The sequence below is a fragment of the Rhinopithecus roxellana genome, chromosome 12 (assembly GCF_007565055.1).
Source record: "Rhinopithecus roxellana isolate Shanxi Qingling chromosome 12, ASM756505v1, whole genome shotgun sequence".
Lineage (NCBI taxonomy): Eukaryota > Metazoa > Chordata > Mammalia > Primates > Cercopithecidae > Rhinopithecus > Rhinopithecus roxellana.
The window spans coordinates 135,436,281-135,451,720 of record NC_044560.1 but is presented as its reverse complement, the minus strand read 5'-3'; the positions used below and the strand labels follow the sequence as shown (position 1 = coordinate 135,451,720).

Genomic DNA, 15,440 nt, shown 5'->3' with positions numbered 1-15,440 from the left:
GAAGCTCAATGGTAAGAAGGCTCCCAGTCAAAAAAGACGTCCTCAGACCCAGGCCCAGAAGCTGCCTTCTTAGGAAAAGTGAATAATTGATGGCAGCAGCAATGGCAGCAGTAGCTGTAACCCCCCAAACAGGAATGGGAAGACAGGTGGCCCCATTGTCAGTCTTTCGAGGTTGAGTGAGAAGCTGACGTGGGCACACTTCCCTCACAAACATGGGTCCTACTGCTAAGACTCCAGACATCAACCTGCAGCCAATCGTGGCTGTACAGCCTTTGACCTCCACAGATGACTCAATGCCACCTATGGAACAAGGAAGGATGGGGAGAGACAGAGATGTTTTAGGACATCAGAGGAGAATCCAGTCCCCCCTCATCCCTGGAAAGCTCAGTGTCAGAATCTCTTGGGATCCACTCAAATGGTTTTCCAGCCTCTGAAACTATCAGATGTTCATTTCAGTTTACCTCCAGTGATCTCAAGTTTTCCTTGATAGCATCGAGTTGTACCATTGGGACAGGGAAGAGAAGGAGCATTGAAACAGGTCCCCAAAGCCACACAGGTTGGGCAATGGAGGGTTGTTGACATGGTGGAAGCTGGAGGGAAACGAGAGAGACAGTTAAGGGCAGGTCCTGCCTCCAGAGGTCTTGCTCCTTGCTGCCTTGTCTTCCCCAAGATTTTCCTGCAGATGCCACTCTAATCAAGGCCCATTACTGCAGCCTCCCCCCATCCTTCCCCAGCTGGTGCTCTCTGCTCTGAAATCTCCATCAATCTGACTTCCAAACTCTGTGGAGGTGTGAAGATACAGAGATGAAAAGGACATAGTTCCTGTCATCTAGCATCTCTGTCTAGGAGAAAGACATGTGAGTAATCAACTCAGTAGCTGCTGTGTTCAAGGTATAATGACAAAGGAATGGAGGAATATCCAACTACCTAAAAGAATTTGGTAAATATTTTCAAAGAGCTGATCCCTGAGTTGACATGGAGGATGAAGAGGGGTTAGCTATGTGAAAATGGGGTGGGGAGGGGTAGTAAGGGACAGCAAGGGCAAAGGTCAGGTGGTGTGAGCCATCTGGGTGGATTCAGGGAATTGTGAGAAGTTGCAGCTTGTAGGCCCAGCTATTTCTTCGAGCTGATTTTTTTCTTTTTTATGGCCAGCATCCATTTTGATTGGCCAGTGCCATCTACATTGTTAAGCATTTTGAGTATTAGCCCCAGAAACACACAGTAAATGCGAGAGGGAAGAGAGGGAAATGAAGCTGAAAAGACAGGCAGGGCCAAGTTACTATAGGCCTTGTTAATTGGGGAACTGGGCTATTCTCATGCAGCAATGGGAAACCAATACTTGTTAGACTGATAATACCACCCTGCTCAGAAACCTACACTGATGCTTATTGCTTTTTTCTTTTTTTAGATGGAGTCTTGCTCTCTCTCCCAGGCTGAAGTGCAGTGGCACACTATTGGCTCACTGCAACCTCTGCCTCCTGGGTTCAAGCAATTCTCCTGCCTCAGCCTCCCGAGTGGTTGGGATTACAGGTGTGTGCCACCAGGCCAAGCTAATTTTTGTATTTTTAATAGAGGCAGGGTTTCACCATGTTGGCCAGGCTGGTCTTGAATCCCTGACCTCAGGCAATCCACCTCACCCGGCCTGTCTTATGGCTTAATAAGCACAAAACTCAGTTTATACTCCAGCCTTCACTGGTGTCTGTCTGCTCTGAGCAGTGTTTAGATCCCAGTGAACAATTCAGAAAAATAAAATTACTTGAACTGTGAGGTATTTTGGGGTATGGGCCACTTAGGCTAAGCCAAGTCAGAATGCAAAGGGAGGCCATGCACACGCTCTTTATGGAGTTTCTCTTAGTACCTATCTCTCCCACTTCCAGGATACCTGTGGTCTCACTGAACTCCCAAAACTGAGACAGGCTGTCTTTGTCATTACAGAAGGAATCCTCGCAGTAGTTACTGTAGGAGATCACAATCAGGCCGGGGTGTGGAGAGTGCTGGACAATTGTTATGGCCTCCTCCCCTTCTGGGATGCAGCCCTTCATGGCCAAAATGGCTGTCTCAGTCCCTGTTATGTGACAGGAAGGAGGGGAAATGGATGGTGGCCCTCACGATTGGCCTGGACGAAGGGAACAAGCATTAACATGGACATAATCAACCGCCCTCCTACCCAGCCCAACTGCCCCATCTCATTTTACCTGCTTTAATCATTAATACGGTTTCCTGGCAAAGTGCCCCTTTGTCGCAAGTCTCAACTTCCTCTGTGGTCCAGTTAAACATATTGGCTGGATCCGCTTCCACAGTCATGGACAGACCCTTTTGACAATACAGTTCTAGGCCTGCTGGGGAGAAAACAAGAAGAGGATAAGCACTACTCCATGGGCCAAGGCGGCTCCTTTTTCATCATCAGTCCACCTTCTGTGACACACTGCTCTCCCCTACGTCCCCTATACGCACAGGTCAGGAGGGAGGTTCCTAGGACCAGGAGGATCAGCAAATGCTGGATACGAGGGGTTCCCATGGCTTCTTCTGGAGAGGTCTGGGAGGAGCTGGTCTGGATCTGTGAATTTGATGGAGAGAAAGCAACTAACTTTTCAGTCAGAGTGCATGAGATCAAATCTAGGTCCTGGCAAGTACTGACTTCAGGGTGGGGTGTTTTAATCTGCATTTTTTTTTTTTTTTTTTTTTTGACTGTCGCCTAGGCTGAAGTACAGTGGCGCAATCTCGGCTCACTGCCTCTGCTCCCGGGTTCAAGCGATTCTCCAGCTTCAGCCTCCCGAGTAGCCAGGATTACAGGTGCCCACCACCACACCCAGTGAATTTTTTGTATTTTTAGTAGAGATAGCATTTCACCATGTTGGTCAGGCTGGTCTTGAACTCCTGACCTCAGGTGATCCGCCCGCCTCGGCCCCCCACAGTGCTGGGATTCCAGGCATGAGCCCCCGTGCCCGGCCCCACAGTGGGGTTTATGGTGTATATGACCACGACCTCTGAAGTCGTTCTGTCCCTAATCGGCTTGAGAGCTGGAGCGAGTTCACAGGTTTATCGTGCCCCAGTTTTTCATGGTTTTTATTCTCTGGCCCAGCCACCCAGTGCCCTCCAACTTCAGGATCAGGAGTGTGGCCCTGAAGGCCGCTTCTCCCACGGTCTCAGGGGTCCCTTACATTCTCTCTGGGACCCAGACTCTCAGTCTCCAGCCCCAGCCCCATCAGAACCCGGGATTCTGAGAGCCCAGCCCCGTCCTACATAGGGATTGAGGAGTTTGGGTTCCAACCACCTTTCCCGCGGGACACGCCATTCTGGGCCCCTCCCCTCTCAGGCCCGGGAGCCCAGGCCCTCAACCCTCGTTCCCCTCAGAGCCAGGATCTGGGTCCCCAGCCTTCTGTTTCCTCAGAATCCAGGAATCTGAGTCCCTAGCCGTCTTTTTCTCTTTAAAGAAGCAAAATTTCCGCCGGCTTCCGGGCAGACACCTCACAAGAATCTCACGACGTCAAACTTGAGGCCCGGAACGCCTTCTCTCCGGGCTTGGCATTCTCCTAGGCCTCTGCAAGGCCAGGCCAGCCTGGCCACACAGCACTCGAAACCCCATTGGTGGATGCAAAAGCATCGGATAAGTTCATTGGATGAGCCTGGAGGAACACGGCACCTCATTGGCCACAGAGAAGTCAATTCCTGGCAATCGGAGGGTGCGCATGCTCAGAAGATGAGTGGCGGGCAAACCGGCAGGAAGAGCCCGCCTGTTTTTGCAGCCTCAGGCACACAATGCAGGGTGGGCTGTGCATTGCCAGACGGCCTCGCCTAGCCCTTTTCTGTTTTTGCACTCAGTTGTCTCTGCTTCTCCAGCCACACTAGGAGGTCAGACCCTTGGCCCTCACTCACGGAACTTATCTCCCTACCCAAACGGCCTCTCATGTTCCCAGCCTGGCCCCTGCCTCCGCACCCACCTTAGTGGCCCTGGCTGCTGGGAGTCAGCTTGGCCTCTTCACTCCTCACTTGCAGTGGCCTCTGCGCAGCCCAAGCGTCTTCCTCTGATTCTATCGCACCAGCCTCCTCTGGTCTCCTGGAGGGCTGAATCCAGGAATGCCCCCTTCAGCGTCACTTTGGGCACCCCGAATGCTTGCATGAGTCGCTGTGACGGCACAGGCTGCTGTCAGATCGAACCCACGTGTCTGTGTCAGGACCATGAAGAAAACATGTCACTTGGATTTGTTGCTCATGGCTGGCAGTTCACTTTCACATCTTCCTTTCTCTTTTCTTTTTCTTCTCCCCTCCTCTCCCCTCCCCTCCTCTTTTTTCTTTTCTTTTTGATGGAGTTTTGCCACTACACCGGGCTAATTTTTGTATTTTTAGTAGAGACAGGGTTTCGCCATGTTGACCAGGCTGGTCGTGAACTCCTGACCTCAGGTGATACACCTGCTTCAGCCTTCCAAAGTACTGGGATTACAGACGTGAGCCACTGCGCCTGGCCTATGTAAGCTTTCCAGATGTGACATGAAGTTGTAGCAGGATGAGCTGCAGACAAAACTCCTCAGACACTGGATTAAAGAAAGAGGTTTATTTGAATGGGAGCATTGGCAGACTTGCGTCTTAAGAGCTGAGCTCCCTGAAAAATAAATTCTTGGCCTTTTTTTTTTTTTTTTTTGATGGAGTCTCGCTCTGTCACCCAGGCTGGAGTGCAGTGGTGCAATCTTGGCTCACTGCCTCTGCCTCCTGGGTTCATGCCATTCTCCTGCCTCAGCCTCCTGAGTGGCTGGGACTACAGATGCCCGCCACCTCGCCCAGCTAATTTTTGTATTTTTAGTAGAGATGGAGTTTCACCATATTAGCCAAGATGGTCTCGATCTCCTAAACTTGTGATCTGCCTGCCTCGGCCTCCCAAAGTGCTGGGATTACAGGTGTGAGCCACTGCACCTGGCCAATGCTTGGCCTTTTTAAAGGCTTACAACTTTAAGGGGTCCACGTGAAAGGGTCGTGATAAATCGAGCAAGCATGGGAAATGTGACTGGGGGCTACGTGCATCAGCTAACAGAACAGAAAGTTTTGCAATGCTTTTTCTTTTTTTTTTTTTTTTTTGAGACAGAGTCTCGCTCTGTCACCCAGGCTGGAGTGCAGTGGCACGATCTCGGTTCATTGCAAGCTCCATCTCCCAGGTTCATGCCATTCTCCTGCCTCAGCCTCCCGAGTAGCAGGGACTACAGGCACCTGCCACCATGCCTGGCTAATTTTTTATATTTTTAGTAGAGACGGGGTTTCACCGTCTTAGCCAGGATGGTCTTGTTCTCCTGACCTCGTGATCCACCTGCCTCGGCCTCCCAAAGTGCTGGGATTACAGGCGTGAGCCACCGTGCCCAGCCCTGCAATGCTTTTTCATACATAGTCTGGAATTTACAGATAACACAAGTAGTTTAGGTCAGGGGTTGATGTTATTATTATTACTTTTTTTAACTCCTGGGGCCGGGTGGTGGTGCCAAGATTGTCTGACTATTTACCTTACTTCTGTTTCTTTCCATCTTTTTGTTTCTCTCTTTCCTCCTGTCTTGTGAACTAGGCAAGGTGGAGGGAGGAGGGTAGCAGAAGTAGTAGTGGTCTCCTTCCTTAAAGTAAGGCAACGCTTTGTATACGTTCAGAATTGGTACTGATTCTGTAAGTTACAGTATCAATGAGTATTTATTTTTAATAGAGAAAATGCCACAATAAGAAAGGGATTGGTAAAGCTCCAATCCCTTTGTTATCTTTGAACTGTTATCTTTGAATGATCACATGTCAGAGGATCTGGAAAGAATGTGTGGCAGTTTTCAGCCCCTGTCTGACCCTTGAGGGCTCATGCTTGGGAAAGTAATCACCTTGTTGAGTCACTCTCCAGATGACCTGGTCACAGAATCCCTCCATCTCACACTTAGAAGAGACCTTGGAAGCCTAAGCACTTTCCATCTCTATTCTTCACCCCATTTCTGCTTCAACAGCTCCAGGGACCTCCTCTTGACCCGTGACATAGTTTGGATATTTGTCCCCCACCCAAATCTCATGTTGAAATGTAATTTCCAGTGTTGGAGGTGCGACCTGGTGGAAGGTGTTTGGGTCATGGGGGTGGATCCTTCATGACTTCGTGCTGTCCTTGCAGTGGTGAGTGAGTCCTTGCCAGATCTGGTTGTTGAAGTTTGTGGCACCTCCCCTTCCTACTCTCTCTTGCTCCCCTTCTCTGGCCTGCATCCTTTCGCCATGAGTAAAAGCTCTCTGAGACCTCCCCAGAAGGAGATTCTGGCACCACGCTTCCTGTACAGCTGCAGAACCTTGAGCAAATTAAACCTCTTTTCTTATAAATTAGCTAGTCTTAGGTATTTCTTTATAGCTGTGCAAGAACACCCCAATACACAGCCCCTTGAGAAAGGCGGCTCTGCCTTTTTGGTGCAAGAGAGATCGACAGGTCTTCCTTAGCCTGAGCCAATTCCTGTTCCTCCCCAAGCTTCGGTGTCCTCATCTAGAAAATGAGGAGGTTAGGCCGGGCGCAGTGGCTCAAGCCTGTAATACCTGCACTGTGGGAGGCCAAGGCGGGTGGCTCACCTGAGGTCAGGAGTTTGAGACCAGCCTGGCCTTCACCAACATGGTGAAACCCTGTCTCTACTAAAAATACAAAAATTAGCCGGGCCTGGTGGCACGTGCCTGTAATCCCAGCTACTTGGGAGGCTGAGGCAGGAAAATCTCTTGAACCTGGGAAGCGGAGGTTGCAGTGAGCCGAGACTGTGCCATTGCATTCCAGCCTGGGTGACAGAGCAAGACCGCTTCTCCAAAAAAAAAAAAAAAAAAAGAAAGAAAGAAAAGAAAAAAAAAGTGGTTAAGATGGTGAATTCTATGTTATATATATTTTACCATAATTTACAATAATTCCTATTCTTTTCATAAAACAGCTGGAGAAAGCTTTGCAGGTCACAAAGAGCATAGCTGGCCACTGGGGCTGGCATGGGGCTAGCACCTGGGTGCATAGGAAACACGGGTGAGACAGGCTCTTCGTGCCTGCACATATGTACGGATACACACGGATGCAAATTTCTGAGCCATGTAAATACAACACCTATTCAAAAAATTAAACAGAAAAAGGAAATGTAATGGAGCTGAAGGATGAGGGTAGGTGGGGCAGCTGCTCGGGAGGACTGTGGAGGCCACGTCATCAACCTTCAAGGCTCTCTTAGCAGCTGGAGCACATCCCAGGGACTTGGGAGCCCTGGAAAGAGGAGCAGGAGAGGGCCATGGCCAGAGGAGGACTGAAAAAGATCATCTCTGCCACAGAGAAGAAGCTGGCTTGGATGCTGGTGGCCTCCATGGAGACAGGGAGACCTGGGGAGATCACTGCATTCATCCAAGGAAGAATGGGTGGTGGTGCAAACTTAGGCGGAGGCCACAGGGTGCAGAAGACAGGACACAGCAGAAAGAGATGTAGGACATGGAAGGGACAGAAAGGAGTGACCACCAGACATGAAGGGGTAAGGAAAGTGGAAGCATGAGAACATCTGCTGGGCATCTGGCTGAGAGGTCGGGTGACCAGGGTACCGCTCCTTAAAGGAGAACCCAGGACAGGAGCAGATTCAGAGAAAACTGCCCTGCTCACTCCAGCAAGAAGCAGAAAAGGGACTGGTTAAAGGACAAGGTAGGAAGGTCACCAAGCTCCAAGGGCCCTCATGAAGCCGGCTTGGAGGCCACAGGGCCCAGGGCAAGGATTAAACCACAGGCGCAGGACAGCTCCAGTCAAGATCTTCCGGCTACTACAGGAGGCAGAAACCACACCCTGCACCCTGCACTGCTGAGGCTGGCCCTGGAGTCCAGAAGCTTCTGCACCACTGTCCCCCATCCCCACTCAAAAAATAAAAACAAAAAACAAATTGGTACCATGCACCCTCTGCTTCCTGGCACTGCTCGGGATCCTGAATCTTTCACGGGAGCGCCTGACAGGGAAAGCCTGGACCCGTGTTGGTGTCCCTCCTGTAAGGAGTGCTGGGAAAATGAACTTTCTGGCTTCCTCCTTCGGAAGGCAGAACATTCCCCACGTGTACTGGGGATGTACATAGTAAAAGTGTACGTGTACACGTGTACGTGTACATAGATAAGAGAGATAACCTCTCTTACCTATGACAGGAGGTAATTTAACAACTGCAGGGCAGCCAGAGAACATGCACTGTGTTCCACCAGGAGAGTTCCTGGCGGGATGTCCTGGTGCAGATGCCCGTCCCAAGGTGGGTATTTGAGCTGAGGAACTGAGAAGCTGGGTTCTGCCTAGAGTTAGAGATCCAAGAGGCATCAGCACATGGAAGGGAGGGAAGCCACGGTACCCTGAGGGTGGGAGATCAGATGAACCAGGAGAGGCAGGGCCTGGGAGGAACCCTGGGGAGCAGCCTCCGTTAAAGCCTGGGGAAAGCAGCTTCAGAGAAGGTGGAGTAACTTGGGTGTGGGGTGCTGGAAAAACATAATTAAGAAACAAATTTCTGCTCAGCCCAGAAACCTCCCTCACATCCGTAGAAGTAAAAGAAACGTGTCTTATGATTGAGTAACCATTAAGCCAAAACGTGATGCAATCTGCTAAGAGATGACAAAGACAGGAAGAAATCCCACCTTTGTATCCAGCCAAGCAGGTGCAACCCGTTACACACATGGTCTCCAGATAGACGGTCACTAGTCCCCAGGTGAGAGGACTCGATGGCACCATTTGTCACACATAGTTCATCCTAAATTCACTCAGTAACTGGGTTGATTCTCTGTGTGGTTAATTGGTTTTATCCACAGGAAAAACAAACCTCTCTTATCTATGACAGGAGGTAATTTTGCAACTGGGGGTGAGATGCCCCCAGAACTGAGGTTCCTTCCTTCTCACAGAAACTGGGAGACAGGGGTGCTTTCTTCCCGGATGCCTGCCTTTCAAAGAGAGAGCTCCCAGGGCCTTGAGGAGGACAGTTCTGGGTTGTGAGGCAGGCACGATGCTTACGTATGCTTTAGAAAACTTTACATAGATCTCCACGGGGCAGAGAAAGGATTTTCAATTACACCTCTTCTAAAAAAAAAAAAAAAAAGGTCTCAAAGTCCAGCCTAGGCAACATAGCAAGATCTTATCTCCACACACACAAAAATAATAATAAATTTGCTGGGCATGGTGGGGTGTGTGTATAGTCCCAGCTACTCAGGAGGCTAAGGAGGGAGGATCGCTGGAGCCCAGGAGGTTAAGGCTGCAGTAATCTTGGATGGCACCACTGCACTCCAGCCCGGGTGACAGAAGGAGACTCTGTCAATGAATGAATGAATGAATAAATGAATGAATAGAAAATGCTGTGAGTGAAAAGAGGAGAGTCTCTTTATCTTTTTGCACCAGGCTAAACAAAATTTTTAAAAATGTATATTTACCTCACAGAGATTATTCCAGGAAAAGAAGTGACCCTCAGTGTCAAAGGACGCAAAACTAACTGGTGAGCTCCTGGCAGGTTTAGCAATAAAGGAGGATGTTGCTGACCTCAGAACAAGCTTAAACAGTTTGTTCTTTTATAATTTGGAGTATTCCCTCTACCGCCTATTGTTTACTTTTGACCTTTGATATTTACGCTATGCAAATTTATCAACCCCTGATTTTACTTCTTCAAAGCCAATACAAGGCTAGTCAAGCCTGATTTCCTCTTACAGGAACTAAGGCTTTTTCCCCATGGTATTTGTGTAACCAGGTTACAATATTTAAAAATCTATTGCAAGTGACAGTAATTTTAAAAAAAGAAAAAATCAAACACTCCCCGGTCAGTCTTCACGGGGCGTATGTGGCCTTGTGGCCCCCAGGAAATATGGCTCTTTCCACAAGTGCTAAGTCCACTCTCTCCACCAACCCTAAGATGTTAGTTCCACAGCACTGCCAGCACTGTGCTTTGTCTATTTCTTTGTCTTTTTTGAGAGGGGGTCTTGCTCCGTCATTCAGGCTGAAGTGCAGTGATGCAATTTTGGCTCATTGCAACCTCCACTTCCCAGGCTCAAGAGATCATTCCACCTCAGCCTCCCGAGTACCTGGGACTACCGGTGTGCACCACCAGGCCTGGTTACTTTTTTGTATTTTTGGTAGAGAGGGGGTTTCTCCATGTTGCCCAGGCTGGCCACGAACTCCTATGCTCAAGAGATCTGCCTGCCTTGGCCTCCCAGAATGTTGGGATGGCAGGCGTGAGCCACTGCTCCTGGAGTGGGCTTTATTGATTTCTTTTTCTATTTCCTTTTCCTGTGTGGTGAAGAGATTGAAAACCCTGCCTTATTTTGCAGGAAGAGATGGAAGGCTAAAAAGAGGAAGTAAATTGTTCAGGTCATAGTGAAACGATAGCAGGTCTAGAATATCAGCCTCTTTACTCAAAGCCCACAATTTCCAAATAGCACAACTTCCTTTCTCTTTATGCTTTTTAGGGATTTTATTTATTTATTTATTACTATTTTTTGCCAACATGAAACTCCAGGTCAAAGGACTTTGTTGGTCTAATGTCAAATTGGCTTCCAAATTGTTGATCTAATCCACAGGGCCACCAGCACTCAAGGATATAGGTGCACAGCAATGCCAACCTCATGTTGTAATCCTTTCATTCATTTTTGCCCCTCTGGTCAGTACACGAAAGCCTGTAAAGATCTTTTGTTTTATTTTTGAGACGGAGTCTCACTCTGTCGCCCAGGCTAGAGTGCAATGGCACAGTCTCGGCTCCCTGCAACCTCCACCTCCCGGGTTCAAGCTATTCTCCTGCCTCAGCTGAGTAGCTGGGATTACAGGCACATGCCACCATGCCTGGCTAATTTTTGTATTTTTAGTAGAGACGGGGTTTCACCATGTTGGTCAGGCTGGTCTTGAACTCCTCACCTCAGGTGATCCTTCTTTCACACCCTCCTTCTTTCACCTCCAGCCAGCTTTTCCACTCTAAATATTGAATTCCTCAAAATTATCTTTGGAAAAGGGCGCAGACCACAGTCTGTTTCTATGATTGCACGGTTTTTTCTATGTCCTTAACCTTGGCAAAATAAGTTTCTAAGCTGATGGAGACCTGTCTCAGACACCTTTTGGTTTACATCTCATCTCTGGACTCCCCTTTAATCTAGGAGTGCTCCCCAACTACCTTTCATTTTCTTTAATGTCACTGAAAGTGAATGGTTCACTTTTTTTTTTTTTTTTTTTTTTTTTTTGGTAAAGTCTTCCACCACCTGGATGTGTCTGACTCTGACTTTATGATTAGAGTAGTTTTAATGATTTTTGGCAATGTTCTTCTAGCTGGGTGTCGTGTGTCACATTCAGAAGGTCTTTAATGCCTGTTTGTCAAATTCTTGGTTAATTAACAAGTGCTCTGTGAGGTAAGTCATGGAGGCCATGTGAATGTCCTATTCCCCACCACGAGACCCTTCTGTCTCCTTGCACACATCATGCCCAAGCTACTTCCAGAAAATTCTCCGTGATCATGGCAAATCACATGATGCTTTTGGTCCAGCTCCCCTGCTGCCCTCCTCTCCACTCCTCTGCCCATTACAAGAAGCCTTTACACCCAGGCAGTTCAGCACCCAGAACTGGTTCCATTCATCCCATTCAAGGAGAGGAAAACTGAGCCCTGGGAAGGAGAAGTAAAGCTGGAGTCACAAAGCCAGGAAATGATGGCCAGGGCCACGAGTCAGGCCTTATAAACAACCTGCACTCTTCCCCTCCAATGCAGGCTGCCGAGGACGCTCATCAGTAATCTGAAGGTTTCACTTCCTGCCTCCTCATCTGCCAAGCACCCAGCATGTTCCAGCAAAGACAAATTATTGCTATGGCAAACTGATCTGCATTCAGCTTATAGGACTTTATGTTATAAAGAGGAGGGATCTATGGCACTTAATGAAAAGTTACACTTAAAGATTTTTACAGACCTGACTGGGTGTGGTGTCTCACACCTGTAATCCCAGCACTTTGGGAGGCTGAGGCAGGTGGATCACCTGAGGTCAAGAGCTCAGCACCAGCCTGGTCAACATGGTGAGACTCTGTCTGTACCATAAATACAAAAATTAGCTTGGCGAGGTGGCAGGTGCCTGTAATCCCAGCTACTTGGGAGGCTAGGACAGGAGAATTGCTTGAACCTGGGGGGCAGAGGTTGCAGTGAGCAGAGATCATGCCACTTCACTCCAGTCTGGGTGAGAGAGCGAAACTCCATCTAAAAAAAAGAGAGAGAGAAAAAAAGAATAAACTATACTTTTTTTTTTTTTTTTTTTTTTTTTTTTTTTTTTTTTTTTTTTTTTTTGCGGTAGAGCCTGGCTCTGTCACCGAGGCTGGAGTGCAGTGGTGTGATCTCGGTTCACTGCTGCAACCTCCACCACCAGCTTCAAGTGATTCTCCTGCCTCAGCCTCCCAAGTAGCTGGGATTACAGTTGTGTGTCACCATGTCCAGTTAATTTTTATATTTTTAGTAGAGATGGGGTTTCACCATGTTGACCAGGCTGGTCTTGAACTCCTGACCTCAAGTGATCCTTCCAAAGTGCTGGGACAGGCCTGAGTCACCGTGCCCAGTCCCCTTAAGAATAATCTTAAGAAGGCTCTTGCTGAAGCACTTAGTGGTGAGAGTTACAATGTCTACTCCTTGTTTTTAAAATTTAAGAATATTTTAAAAGCATGCGTCCTGTGTGCATAAACAAATACAGTAAAATGTGAAGAGTGGGTGTAATCCAGGAAGGGAATACTGTACTGTCCTTGCAGCTTTTCTGCAGGTTTGAAATTTTTTTTTCTTTTTTTTTTTTTTTGAGATGGAGTCTTGCTCTGCCGCCCAGGTTGGAGTGCAGTGGCATGATCTTGGCTCACTGCAACCTCTGCTTCTTGGGTTCAAGCGATTCTCCTGTCTCAGCCTCTGGAGTAGCTGGGAACTACAGGTGCCTGCCACTACACCAGGCTAATTTTTGTAATTTTTTTTTTTGTTATTGTTGAGATGGAGTCTCGCTGTCACCCAGGCTGGAGTTCAGTGGCGCTTTCTTGGCTCACTGCAAGCTCCGCCTCCCGGGTTCACGCCATTCTCCTGCCTTGACCTCCTGAGTAGCTGGGACTACAGGCACCCGCCACCACGCTGGCTAATTTTTTGTATTTTCTGGTAGAGACGGGGTTTCACCATGTTAGCCAGGATGGTCTCGATCTCCTGACCTCATGATCTGCCCGCCTCAGCCTCCCAAAGTGCTGGGATTACAGGCGTGATCCATCACGCCCGGCAGTTGTTTAGCTTCTCTAGGGCTCAGTGTCTTCACCAATAAAATTGGATGGTTAATGGGATCTCTCTTTCTCAAAGAACTAAAAGTAGAACTATCATTCGACCCAGCAATCCCACTCCTAGAAATCTACCCAAAGAACAAGAAATTGTTTTATCAAAAGATACCTGCACTTATATGTTTATGACAGCACTATTCACAGCAGCAAAGCCATGGAATCCACTGAAATATCCATCACTGGTAGATTGGATAAAGAAAATGTGGTGCAGATACACCATGGGGTCCTATGCAGCCATAAAAATAAAATAAAATCATGCTCTTTGCAGCAACATGAATGCAGCTGGAGGACACAATCCTAAGTGAATTAATGCAGAAACAGAAACTCAAATACTGCATGTTCTCACTTTTAAGTGGGAGCTATACCTTAGATACTTATGGACATAAAAATGGTAATAATAGACATGGGGACCTCCAAAAGGTGGGAGGGAAGGAGGAAGCCAAGAGTTGAAAATCCACTTATTGGACGCTATACTCACTATTTGAGTTTTGAGTTCAATAGAGGATCCAGCACGATGCAATATACTCATGTAATAAACCTGCAAACGGACCCCCTGAATACATAATTTTAAAAAATAAATTTAAAAAATAGGCTTTCTCTCACTGTTGTGGCCGTGCCTGAATGAGCGCTCAGTCAATGGCCTGAAGCAGTCAGGGTTCATAGTGGTCACCCTGTTCATTGTTTGCTGAGAACATACTTTGAGTGGTACAAGGCTCTTAATATTTACCACAACCCATCGGGTGCAGTTGACCATGGTGTCGGTTTACAGAAGAGCACAAGGAAGTTCAGAGAGGAGAGTGAATGGCCGAAGGTCCCACAGACAGAAGCAGGAGAGTTGAACCAAGCAGCCTGATCAGACCTTTCTGTTCCAGTCTCCTGTCACTCTGTGTCACCCTCCCTGTCACCCACTACAGTTCAGCCTCCACCTGCCCGCCTTCTTTCTCTTTCCTTCTTTCTTTCTTTCTCTCTCTCTTTCCTTCCTTCCTTCCTTCCTTCCTTCCTTCCTTCCTTCCTTCCTTCCTTCCTTCCTTCCTTCCTTCCTTCCCTCCCTCCCTCCCTCCCTTCCTCCCTCCCTCCCTCCCTTCCTCCCTCCCTCTTTCCCCTCTCCCTCCTTCCTCTCCCTCTCCCTTTCTCTCTTTCTTTCCTTTCTTCCTTCTTTTCTTTTCTTATCTCTTTTCTTTTCTTTTTTTTTCTTTTGACAGGGTCTTGCTCCTTGCTGGCTAGAGTGCAGTGGTGCGATTTCAGCTTACTGTAACCTTGATCTCCTGGACTCAAGTGATCCTCCCATCTCAGACTCCTGAGTAGCTGGGACTACAGGGGTGCACCACCACACCTGGCGTTTTTTTTTTTTTTTTTTTTTTTTTTTTGAGATGGGTTTTGCCATGTTGCCCAGGCTGGAGCGCAGTGGTACGATCCTTGGCTCATTGCAACCTCTGACTCCCAGGTTCAAGTGATCCTCTCACCTCAGCCTCCTGAGTAGCTGGGACTACAGACACATGCCACCATGCCTCACTAATTTTTTGTATTTTTGGTAGAGATGGGGTTTCACCATGTTGCCTAGGCTGGTCTTGAGCTTCTGAGCTCAAGTGATCCACCCACCTCAGCCTCACAAAGTGCTGGGATTACAGGTGTGAGCCACCATGCCCAGGCCTGGCATCTCTTTCTAATTCTTACCTAAACCAAGGTGGATCTCACCTCATGGCCTTTGCATCTGCTCCTCCCCTGCCTGGAATGCTCTTTCTGCATGTCCTTTCAGGGCTGGCTCTTTTTTTTCCCCCATTCTGCTCACAGCTAAATGCCATCTCCTTAGGAAGGCCCTCACTGATTTCCTACTAGCCAAAGCAGCCAGTTCAGTTGTCTACTTTCACCTCACCAGGTTTTCACTCTCTACCCAGCACCCTGAACCACCTAATATTTTTCATGCTTCTGTGTTGGTTTAGAGTCTGCCCCTTCATAGGCTGTGAACTTGACAAAAAGCAGCGGCCTCCTTCTTCTTTGCTTCTCTGTATCCCCAGCCACTAGGATGGTGTCTGGCACATATTCCAGCCTCAGTAAACATTTGTTGATTAAAGCAAGACTTTCTTTAAAATTTAACTTTTATTTTAGTTCAGAAGTACGTGTGCAGGTTTGTTATTTATATATAGGCAAACTTGCGTCATGGGGGTTTGTTGTACAGATTATT

The 15,440-nt window shown here is 48.0% G+C and overlaps 1 protein-coding gene across 1 annotated transcript; it reads right to left on the bottom strand.

Annotated features, from left to right (window-relative positions):
* Positions 1–69: 69 nt before the first annotated feature.
* Positions 70–2,554, bottom strand: TEX101 (testis expressed 101). Its single transcript, XM_030913312.1, is given in 6 exon segments — positions 70–123; positions 125–300; positions 462–590; positions 1,883–2,065; positions 2,196–2,339; positions 2,455–2,554. Coding segments are annotated over 6 exon segments (750 nt in total). The 5' UTR covers positions 2,519–2,554.
* Positions 2,555–15,440: the final 12,886 nt, after the last annotated feature.